General features: G+C 35.9%; 2 protein-coding genes across 3 annotated transcripts; one reads left to right on the forward strand and one right to left on the reverse strand.

Moving 5' to 3' along the window:
- The first annotated feature begins 927 nt into the window (after nucleotides 1-927).
- Nucleotides 928-5,660, forward strand: sapcd1 (suppressor APC domain containing 1). Its single transcript, XM_046872592.1, has 4 exons — nucleotides 928-1,180; nucleotides 1,513-1,665; nucleotides 2,631-2,783; nucleotides 3,544-5,660. The coding sequence occupies exons 1-4, from the start codon at nucleotides 1,094-1,096 to the stop codon at nucleotides 3,631-3,633; spliced, it is 483 nt and encodes a 160-aa protein (XP_046728548.1). The 5' UTR covers nucleotides 928-1,093; the 3' UTR covers nucleotides 3,634-5,660.
- Nucleotides 5,661-9,116: 3,456 nt separating this feature from the next.
- On the reverse strand, nucleotides 9,117-10,765 carry LOC124401521 (achaete-scute homolog 4). Of its 2 annotated transcripts, none has more exons than XM_046873904.1 (2): nucleotides 10,626-10,765; nucleotides 9,117-10,536 (listed from the first exon to the last, which is right to left on the reverse strand). In XM_046873904.1, exon 2 carries the CDS (start codon nucleotides 10,527-10,529, stop codon nucleotides 10,026-10,028), a length of 504 nt encoding a protein of 167 aa, XP_046729860.1. In that variant the 5' UTR covers nucleotides 10,530-10,536; nucleotides 10,626-10,765; the 3' UTR covers nucleotides 9,117-10,025. The 2 variants fall into 2 exon arrangements, with proteins under 2 accessions (XP_046729860.1, XP_046729861.1); XM_046873905.1 differs by having other exon boundaries at nucleotides 9,117-10,533; nucleotides 10,626-10,747.
- Between the last annotated feature and the right edge of the window lie 1,238 nt (nucleotides 10,766-12,003).

Here is a 12,003-nt window from a genome sequence, read left to right on the forward strand (position 1 = left end):
ATGACATTCCACAATGAGCATATTATACTAACAGTCAAACATGGGCAAGGTAGTGTGATGGTGAAGATGTTTTCCTGATTCATGGCTTGGGTTACTTGCCATAACTGGTGGAAACATGAATTCTGTTCTCTATCAGAAAATCTTGAAGGAGGAAGTTTGGTCATTAGCCTGTGATCTGAAGCCCAAGAGCAAGTCCATCTCAGGATAACTCAAAATGAATGATTTGAAGATCATCATCCTGACAGGAACCTCATTGAGATGCTGTGGCAGAACCTTACATGGAAGATTCTTGATTGCAAGCCCAACAGTATGGCTGGATAATGGCTTAAAGCCTGAAGAGTTGAAAAAAGAAGAGTTGCCCAAAAATCCTCCACTGTAATGTGAATGACGGACAAATATGCAGAAATAAAGAAACTGAGGAGCGGGCAAATACTTTTACATGACATTTTACATGACATGGCACTGTGCATCCTGTGGTCTCAAAAGGAACATGATTTGTAACTGTTTCTGATGAAACCTAATGAAACACACCTCTTCCTTTGGTTTTAGTTTTATTATTCCAGTCCAGGTTCGGGCACATTCCAATAACATGTTTAGACAGAGAGTGAGGAAGTGTAGGCATGTGTAAGAGTGTAAGAGAGAGAAAGACAGCAAGTGTTACATTTGCCTGCTCCACCTACACTGTGCTGTGGGAACTTGGAAGCAAATAAAATCGTTGGGGCACACTGTCTTTCCCATCACTTCCTTCTCCTGTCTCTACATAAACTGTCCCAAGTCGCACTTCTGAATTTCTCACTCCTCTATTTGCCCCATTATAGTTCATTCTGCTGTCTCAGGGTTAATAAAACAGCTGTCCACACTGGAGCATGGAATTCATCACTGGCTTTGCTCCAGACTGCTGTGGCTCCTGTCTCATCCACTCCCAATCTCTGTCCCTCCCCTTTGCTCCCAGCAAAACGTTGCCTACTGAGTCGAATTGTCCTGTCACAGGAATTCTTTTGCTTTTTTGGGTCTATTCTGCTTGTCACAGTGCAGTTTTTTATAGTATAGGGTGAATGCAGTGTGGACGTGGCGTCCCTGTACATATGTGCATATGGCATGTGGTGATTCCTACACAGTGGTTATCGTTCCTCTGCAAAACAGCTTATACAGTTCAGACGCGCTGCGATTCTTCCACTGGGTGAGGCTTTCTCTGTGGGTCTGTGTTTTTATAGGAGTTTGGGTTGTGTTTTACAATGAGACATTAAGTTGTAAGATGTAAGACTACATATTGCATGTGTGAGAATCTCTTATATTAAACAATGCTCATCTTTACACACAAGTATCAGTACATCAATTCATTCTTCACGTGTCTGGTGAAAAATAAACCGTGTTCTAACTCAACCTTTATTGTCACAGAACATAAGTTTTTATCATTCAACATTTTGCAACATATTCTATAAGAATTGTTCTCAGCCCATAAATTTTGAGTGTTGCTGGCAAGGATGATAGTTATTCATGTGTCTCCAAAAGCTGAAGAAACTGCATGCTCTAGAGAGAGAGAAAGACAGCCTGTGGATTGGACTGCAGGTCCTGGAACAGGCTCGGTTCTGCTATCAACACCAGCTTGATCAAGTCTCCCAGAGGAGTGTAAGGATCGGCACAAAAGAACATGATGCGGAAGAAGTAAGTTTAATCTCCCTCATCCCCCAGTGTGTGATAATAAGGCTTAAACAGTGCTTGTAATAACTGCAGGGATTAAAGATATCTTGATATCTTAAATACCTCAATCAGTGCTACTGTGTATTAATTAAGTAGCATAGGTTACATATGTATTGCTTCCCTTAATAGAGATCACAGCTCTTACAACACATCTGTGTCTATGGAAGTGGAGATCTGTATAAGCCTTTTGATTGGTTACTTGAATTAAACTGGATTTAGAGGGAAATCATAAAGGTTTAAAAGCATCATAATAAACAAATGTCTAAGTAAGGCATCAGTATGTAATGTGGCTGAAATAAACATTTGAAGGACTACTTGTATGTGTTTATTTGTATGTCCTGATGGTCTTTATATAGACACTACCCTGAATACCTGTTGACCACACCCCTCTTTCTTAATTTCTGTTTCCAAGGAAAGGAAACATGTAAGAATCCTGTAAGCACCCAGAACAGGCACATCTATAAAAATTAAATCAACAGGGGTGGTGCTTTTCTAAGATCTAGAATTAGCAGAACTGTTTGCTCGGTTTCCCCTGATTGGTCACCATGGATTCATGCTTTCTTTCATGCATAAAGTTGGAGCTTAAGAGCTGCTCTAAGAGCTGAAATATAGATACAAAAAAGGGAATGTTTTCCACAAAAAACCTACAATAGATACAATATACAAAATTGCAATGATCTTTTTCTGTGAAATGCATAATGTTTGAACAACTGGATTATATTCATAAGGCAAACTCACACCTGACTCATATTGTTATAGTCCCCAAAATGTCTGAAAACCCCTAATGATTCTGGTTTTTCTTTGGAGAGTTAATTGTGATGAAAGTGGATATTGGCCTGTAAACAGGATCATTATTACATGTAATTAAGATTTGTTATACTCATCGCCATTATGTGTGTGTGTGTGTGTGTGTGTGTGTGTTTGTATAGAAAGGCTGGTCATGTGCATTACGCTCAGCTATGCAGCGTGTGAATGGAAGTCTGGGCAGTTTGCTGAACAATGCATACGTGTGTAGTGCAGCCCCTGATGAGAAGGATGGTTCAGACTGGTATCTGCGCTGGACCAATGCCACACTCACACGGGTAAGAGAGAGGACACAGCTGAACGGGCTCAGATCTTAACAAAATGTTTTGCACTTAAGTTTTGCAGGGCAGTAGTGTAGTAGTTCAGTCCTAGTTAGAATTGGACAATTAGATTGGCAGTTCTGTCCAGTCCACTATGCAGTTATCCCTAATTCACCTTATATTTTTTTTTAGAACATAGTCTATGATTTGCTACCATTTGATTAGATAGCTGGAAAGAAAAAAGCTAAAGCAAATCAATAATGTTTAAGAAAAATTTAAATCAAACATGTTTAAATATACAATTAAGGCATTAGAAATGCATTTGTTAAAAATGTTATAAAAACTATATTGCCAAAAGTTTGCAGACACCTGGTCATGTGTTTGGTATGTGCTTTTTGATCATCGCATTCCACATTTAGTCCTAATTTGCTCTTATAATTTCCTCCACTCTACTGGGAAGATGTTTCACTAGATTATGGATTGTGCTTGTGGAGATGTTTGCTCATGCAGACACAAGGCTGTTAGTAAAGGCAGGTACTGATGTAGGTGAGGTGAGGAGGTCTGGGGTGCAGTCAGCATTCTAATTCATTCCAAAGGTGTTCAGTAGGGTTCAGGTCAGAGCGCTATAGCAGGAGATCTTCCACAATTGTAACAAAATGAAAACAAAACAAAACAAAAAAAACAAAATCAAATAATATCAACAATAAAACAATAACAACAGTCCTGAATTCAAAATACATGGCAATGGATGCTAAGAATGCCTTCATTTTCCCTACAGGAGCTGAGCCAACAGAATCACAGGATTTCTATGTTGGAGTTTGAGAAAGAGATACTCATTGAAAAACAGGCTGGAATACACTACTTCTGAAGACACACACACACACACACACACACACACACACACACACACACACACACACACACACACACACACACACACATTCCCCATCTTTGTCTTTGTAAAATTAGCTTGAATGTGCATTTGAATGTGCTTTTAAACAAGTAACCAGAATCTGTGGCATTACATACTGTAACATCTGTAAATAAGTTTGAAGATATATTGTCATTTATTATACAATTATTTGTTGTTTCTTACTTTGTATAGTTAGTAAACCAAATATATGTTTTGGTGGCCAGAGGTAAAATGGATTTAAAAAATAGTGGTGAAAAAATAAATAGATGGCAGGGTTTTTTCAAAGTGCTACTACCCTTATACATGAGAAGTAGGCTTTTACTTTTTCATTTTTTTTTGTTTTTATTTGTCTACAAAAACAGAGCTATATTAATGGATGGGCATTTCAAATATGTCTCAGATGCCCAGAGTTAGTGTGGTCTTTAAACACTAGCTACTTTGCACTCATAGCCTACTAGCTAACAGAAGCCAAAGGTCCTATAAAACACCAAATGTGCTGGATTGCAACTCTTCAGCATCACACTAGAGTGCAGCAGAAAAAAGAGAAAAGCATCACTGTCAATACATACTGTTCAAGTGTATATATTCAGCACAATAAAGACTGTATATTTCCAGTCTTTTCTGCAGTAAGTACAACCAACAAACATGCTGCAATAAAAACACATAAAAGATGATAATTTGTCACTCACAGTCATCAGTCTGTGCTATCACTACTATGTGCTAAAAGTTGTTTATGCACAGTTTAGTAATACATTCTATTTAATTAAACAAGTTGTCAACAAGAATATTCCTGCATATATTAAACATTAAATATACCTATAAGTATAAATAATATTTATACTTGTTTATCTCTTGTTATTAATGTACAAAAATATGATTGTCTGTCAGATGTTCATCTCATTTACACTCCCACCTGTACACTCACAGCTGCCATATGAAAAAAGTCCTACTGCATATTAGGGAACAGAACATTATTCATGTTTATAATCTTGATTAAAAAAAGAAATACATACAGCTGACATCCAGTTTATGGAAGAATGCCTCCAATCGTGCAAACCCAGATCAATAGCTTCGAAGTTTAAAAAGGGGAAAACTTGTTCTCACTGACTTTGACCATGGCATGGCTGTTTTCCTGCCAGCTGGGCTGATTTGCACGTCATATCGATCAGGGATATTTTTTTCCCGACCACCAGAGGGCACTCCTTGTCATGGCTATACCTATTCCAAGCACAATCCTGCACACATTTTTGATTTTCTTCTTTTGTTGTAAAGTCTTTTTCTAAATCAATTTTGCACAATTATGTTTTCAATTATTAGTCACACTAATTAAGTTCTGTGTTGTGTAAACAACATCACCACACCCCTTTGATTGGCTTGGGATGCTGCCCTGCCTCCCATATTTAAAAATCTCATACTACGATTTTTTATTTTTTTTTTGTGCTTTTTTTTGTTGAAGCATTAATCACGTTGTTCTTGTTGGTTAGTTGTTTTACATGCTGCATGTCACTTTTTTTATGCTGAAGTTTCCTAGAATTCCCTCAATTTGCCTAGCCCTAGTTTTTGTTTTTTGTTTTTCGGGAATTTTTTTATTTATTTTTTTGCTAAATCTTGCCCTTCTACTTTGTATTTACACCATGACAACACAACATTCTGTATGTCACTCTGGATATGGGTGTCTCCCAAATGCCATATATGTAAATGTAAACAGTCTTAAGAGTTTACAGAGAATGGTGTAAAAACAAATAAACAAACAAGCAGTTATTTGGGTGGAAAGGTCTTGGTGATTTGAGAAGGTGGAAAAAATTGGCCATTAAAAAAACACAAAAAACAAGTATACTCAGATATCATGGAGCTTTTACACATACATATCTATGAAAACACAAAATTATCAGAAAAGAACTATGTAATAGTTTATGTAATATGTTTTTCCCTGTCGGTTAACCAGTAGTGACTTATTAAACATTGAATGTTTATTTAATGCATGCTGCTTATTCTAAGAGTTATATGTCTTGCACAGTATTACTGGAAGCAGTGCTTTGCGTTTCTGTGCTGTTTATGTGTCATTTGCTGACAAAGAAAATCCTGTCACCACATGTTGCAGTTCCTACCCTGGTGGTCCCCCATTGATCTCAATGCAGTTGATAAGAGCTATCTTCACATCTTACACACACACACACACAGTCTTCTCCCCATCAAAAGCATAAACACACTTGCAAAGGTGTGCTGAGACTAAACACAACTGCGCTTTTAGAGAAGCATGTGGCTACAAGTTGCACAAAAAGATCCATCGCACCATGCAAAGTCTCTACACGTAAAACACATCAAATAAACACTGCACACTGACATGGCAATTGTATATGTTTATTTTATCTTTATTCATATACAGAAAACTAGGGGTTTGAACAACTTTTCCTTTCAGTATAAATATGAATCTGAAAGCTTGATTTGCTGTTCCCTTTCGGTATGGAGCTCTTCTCCAAGGTATTCAATTTTATATGGGTTTTTAGGTTATATAAATTCATTTTTCAGCTGTAGACTAGAATCACACTTGTTAACATCTTAATATCCCAGGAGCTGTGGGTCTAGACTTACATTCCTCACTCGCATTACTAAACATATTTCCTATTAGTTTCACTGCAGTTCCTGAATAATTCATAGCAATTTCTGAAAGATGTACTTGATACAAATAACTAATAATTAAACCATTAGAATCAACAGGCACTTCATTTAATTCACAATAAAACAAGGGACAAATGGTGTTTTCTTCATGTCCTAAGTCGGTGTTCTTACGTGGAATCCTTATATTTTACATTTGATTGTAGGAGTTACATGCAATTACATGTGACAATGAATAAAACCACATGGCCTACATGTGAATGAACATAGGAATAAAAAATGTATCATGCAAATCAGGTAAAATCTCATGTGAAAGAAAAAAAAACACACACATGTCCACATTTGAAACATGAAATGTGTCAAAAAACCCAAATATTTTAAATCTATCTTGAATTATCAAAAAATCTCAAATATTTTAATTTGACATGCAAAATATCCTCTATTTAAAACAATTTTATGTCTATGTTTTTTACACAAAACTATATAATACCTAACTATAACCCAATGCCAAAGCTTAGAATTGATAAGGCAGACATTTCCATATTTGATCATGACACTGTGTTTGCAAATGAGGTACATAGTCATTCCTGGTCATATTGTATGGACAACATCAATTACACAATATAATTGAATGATATTTAATATTTAAAATTTTTGTTAATTATTTTTTTGTATTTGATCGATTCCAGGGATGTCCTCAGCATAATCACTGCTGGCTCCTTCCCTGTTCAACATTAGAAATTTTCCTTTTGCAAATGTACTTACATTGCCATTTTCAGCATGACTAAACTTTCCAAAGTAAGACACAGACAACAGATGCTGATTAGTACTTGTTTATGTCTTTTTGTGTTTTGTATTTTGCAGTTGAAACTTGTTTCGCCGTGTGGCTTCACTGCATCAGGCAGCAAAAAAGAAACCGCAGGTCTCCTACAGAGGAATTCAGAAGGCTTTTCTGTCTGATAAGATCTTGTTCCGAAGCATATTGCCACCCTAATGCATACTTTAATGTGCGTAAGTTCCAGCAGACCTGCCACTGAACCGTCAAGGCCAGAGTACCAGCAACACCATTAATTACGACCTCTTATTCACAAGGATGCAGTAAACAGTTTTTGTTGGATCCGTCACACTTCTGTGAGAGTTAAGATCATTCTTCCTTCCCGAAAGGGTTCACTGACACTGAACTCTGCTGGTGCAATTGCCCTCCTTCCCATAAATCCCAGTCAACTTGGGGGTTTAGTGGATTGGGTGATATATTTGCAATAGGAAATGCAAACCACATCCATGCAGGTCTGTTAAAGCGTGAAGGATAAACAGGTAGTGGATTTAAGGAGGGTGGAGGTGCATTTTTGTGGCTTGCATTAGTTCCCCCACTTCTTCTACATAGAACTGATGCTTGCTTAATAATAAGTACACCAACAGCTATTATTCAGCTTCCTGTAAATGTTCTTTGATAAATACTTATAGGGAAATAGAACTTAGAAGGTGAATGTGATATAACCTGATCAAATACTGCTGAGTTCTGTTCCACATTATGGTGATATTTAATACTGATTTAATTTGAATGATTGATTGATTTTCTTTAACTAATTCGATTTTTGGGTTGAGGGAATTCTAGTGTGAATCTTGCATGTCAATGGGAATACAATCTATAAACACATACTTCTAAGATGAAGATATGTTATTCAAACACAATTGACATTTTAAATGTCTAATAATTAGACTAGATATCAATCATTTAGCTAACAAGATGTTTATGATTTAATTATGAACAGTAGGATTACTGTAATTCATTACTTCAATTTAATTCAGCATTAGCTGTAATGAACTAATCTCACTATGCACACTGGCAGTTAGTGATACACAAACACAATTCACCATATCACACTGGAAAACTCAGTGATCCTTATAATTATTAAACTAAACAAGTAAGAACAGCATGCTCTGCAAAACAATTGCTAAATTATGTTAATTCAGAATTTTTTTATCCAGCTCCACAGTTAACCTCTTGAACTCTGGGCTTAACAACTATATATTATATAGTAACCACATTAATAGATTAATAACATGTCTGAATGCACAAATAGCTCTTTTGAAATTTAAGGGGTTGAAACTAATATCATGCATTAAATACTGCAGAGCCATTGTGTGTTCTAGCTTTTATAAAAGAAATATGGTGAGTAAATCTGTCTTTCTTCTGGTGTTAAATCATATCCCTGAAAGAACCCCATGTGGCGTTGAATAAAAATACAATGAACAGCTGCACAGTAGGAATATGAAAATGCAAAAACCATAGCCCTAAGTTAATAGAAATATGAGATGAAACACTTCTCCCACTGATCCACTCCTGTCATTAATACATTAATGCTTTCATAGCTGTTTCTCCCTTTGAAGTAAAATGAACATGGTGTTCATCACACCGGAGGAGCTTACCTGGAATTAGATGCATTTGATAACCTGACATATCTAACTTAAATCATGGTGCAATTAATTATTTAACGTCATGTTTCACATTCTTCTTCTTCTTGTTTTTCTTATTTTTGCATAATTATTATTACTGCTTCTCAGAACTCATCAGTTCTCACATGGAAACCATCAGAGCATTTAAATAGTAGTGGATTATATTCTATTCATATCTGCAAGTCCCATTATGTAGAGGTTTTGTCTTTCTTTTGTTACATTGTGTTAATTTTGGTGTTATTTGCTAAAGCAAAATGTTATTTTATATTCATAGGGTTTATCATCCAACAGAAATTCTGTGAGTTATATGCTTTTCCCCTATAATTAAATTCTGCAGTTAACCACAAAGCCGTGTATGAGTCTTCTTTTATTTAACATTAATTCTGTAACATTCTAAAAACATCTGTATAATAATGGTTTGCTTAACAACATTCATAGAAGCATAACACTTAGAAAACCTCCTGTAAAATGAATAGCTGGAAAAGGATATAGAAATGATGAATGAAAAACTTTTCTTGTCACGTTCTTGTGTTCTCCCAGTTGTGGTATTTATGCCATAAACTGAGTGAACTGAGAAATTTCACACAGCGTGCCTTCCAGTTTAATAAAGAAGCCTGACATTGTGACAGAAAATAACAGCAGAGTACATTTTATAATACGCTTTGCTTCTGTCCAGCTAATTTAGCTAATTATAAATGTTCTTATTTATGTTGAATTCTTTCACAGCAGCAGAACAGCAACAAGAACAAAAGCACCCTGACCTTTTCTTTAACTGATAAGAACTTAATAACAACTATTTCAGCATTTCAGGAAAAGTTTGACATTCAAGAGCTTGTGTGATTTAATGATTGTGGATATTTTGCGCAGACAAAAATTAATATGCAAAGAAAAGAAAAGAAAAATGAAAACTGGTTTCAAACATATTGCACATAATTTAATTCATTTTCTTCAATGTTAATGTATAAATTTTTAATTAAAGTGACCCAAAAATGCACACCAGTCCTGTTTATTTTCTTTTCCCCCAATTCACTCCCCAAATTGACTCACATGGCACCAATGCAACAAGCTACATATTAAAGTTAAAACAAATTCTTAAAGGGATTATGTTTGTTTTTTTGTTTCAGAGAAATCCACGTTAGCTGAATAGCACGATTCTCTAATTATATGAAAACAAATAATATTTAACATATCAGGAAAATATATTATAAAAGATATCCTTCTCCACAGTTTGTTATTGTTTGTAGTGACAAAAGAATGGTCCAATATTATAGACTTCAGTAGCATGGTTCCCCATTGTCACTCAAGCTGTGTTTAGACTCTCCATCACTGTTACACTCTGTGAGCTGCCTCATAGCTTCAGTCTGTCTTTCACTCCCGGGAGACAACTCCATCATGGCATCTGGCAGCCGGAGCTCCAGGAGATTCTGTAGATGTTTGATGTAGCTGATGGCTGCCCGTAATGTCTCCACCTTACTCAGTCTTTTATCCTCAAACTCTTGAGGCAGGTGCTCTCTGAGCCTTGTATAGCCCTCATTCACACACCGGACCCTCTGCCTTTCACGCTCGTTTCGTTTACGGATAAATGCTGGTTCAAAGGAGCAGTCATACATGCTCAGGTGTGTGGGGAAGTGCAAGTAGGAGAAACGCCCATTGTATCGGTGACCGTAGATCGGCTCGAAGTGGAGGCTTAGTGCATCGCTGAATGGAGAGTGCTGGTGCTCCATGCACAGGCCAAAAGTTAAAGGCTGCACAAAGTCTTGCAAATGGTCTGCTGCCATTTGTCTGCTAAAAAAAAATATTATATATTTTAAAATTAAGATAAATTCACAAATTTCACAAGAAGCAAATTAAGAACGAAGGCAAGATTCTCTTACTTTGCAACAAACTGCTATCCAATTCTTGCAGTCACTCTTGGAGTTGATGCAAATCATATATACTTTGTCTCCAGACTCCTTAGTGTCTAAGCCAACAAGTTTCTCTCTTCGGGAACTTACATGACTCGACATTATGTAGCAGTGGGTGTGATCTTAAAACTAAGACACATCTTTATTATGTAACCTGCTTACGTCTGCGTACAGATGATATGATACGGTGATACCTGCATTACAGTGTGGGGGGAGAGACCATCTAATTTCCCTCTTAAATGCATAAAGAGGTGGGGCTTCTCCTGAAATGTCACACTGAAGGTACTGTATGTTTTAGTTAAAAACATAAAGAACCAATTCTAATTTAAATTAAAGCAAAAATGCCATGGCCTTTTTTTTAGAAAAGCTATAAGCTGTATGCTGTGCATCTGATTTTGTTGCTTCTAGCAAATCAGTGAATGAACTAGACTTGGGAGGTTTCATCTATACATTTATTAATTCTCATGATTAATATTTACATGTTGCATATCTGATTCTTACATGCAGAAATGGATATGCAAGTTTAAAGAGAACAAGTTTGGATAAGCTAAAATATGTTCTGATTCACACTAAGAATATTTGTGCTAAATCCCATTTTTCCTTTTTCCCCCGAGGTGAACCAAACTACTGTTAAAACCTAAGAAATATAGCGCCCTCTGTTGGCGAATAAATATTTCTACTGTATCCCACTGGTTTTACTTTATAAACACTGTACAGTGTTGTTGATATATAAGTAACATTTCATTGTTAAACCACATTAGATATATAAATTGTGTGCAATTTAATTTGAAAACAGTGTAACAATTTTAACTAACATTTCTGTTGTTAGATGCCTCGATATCCTTTAGTTATAGAAAGCATTATGTAATTTCGAAAAACATTTGTTGAAAAAATTTACTGAAAGTCGTGTGTGAAAAAAAATCACAAATAAAAATTATCTTGGGCACATGCGAAAGAGGGTTTCATGAGATATTTCACTGAACATACTCACCACTTACTATTATTTGTACTATTATAGTATTATACTATCACACATTGTTGAGTCAGCAATGTACACTTGACCTTAAAAAAAATTAGACAAATTTATTTGACTGATTATATAAGCCTGTGATTTAGTAGAAGTCAAGCAGAAGGAGGGTAATGTTTGTCATACCTGAGCACGATATATTAAACTCTTTCTTCTTTATCTCTTTTTCTGAACAGTGAGTTGAATGTGTGTAGGTGGCTATTAGCAGTGCAAAGCAGAAAGTAATAACCAGGATGAGAAACACAATTATTTGTCTTGGAAGTATTTTTTCATCAGTAATTGACCACAAGCACGATCCTAAATTAACAGCTCACCTGTGAT

The sequence above is a fragment of the Silurus meridionalis genome, chromosome 18 (genome assembly GCF_014805685.1).
Source record: "Silurus meridionalis isolate SWU-2019-XX chromosome 18, ASM1480568v1, whole genome shotgun sequence".
Taxonomy (NCBI): Eukaryota; Metazoa; Chordata; class Actinopteri; order Siluriformes; family Siluridae; genus Silurus; species Silurus meridionalis.

Excerpts from the sequence above, each read along its gene's own strand:
- sapcd1 (XM_046872592.1), top strand. The coding sequence starts at position 1,094 with ATGGCATGTGGTGATTCCTACACAGTGGTTATCGTTCCTCTGCAAAAC. Across the intron at positions 1,181-1,512 it reads CGCTGCGATTCTTCCACTGG|CTGAAGAAACTGCATGCTCT; the intron begins GTGAGGCTTTCT and ends TGTCTCCAAAAG. Across the intron at positions 1,666-2,630 it reads AAGAACATGATGCGGAAGAA|AAAGGCTGGTCATGTGCATT; the intron begins GTAAGTTTAATC and ends GTGTTTGTATAG.
- LOC124401521 (XM_046873904.1), bottom strand. The coding sequence starts at position 10,529 with ATGGCAGCAGACCATTTGCAAGACTTTGTGCAGCCTTTAACTTTTGGC.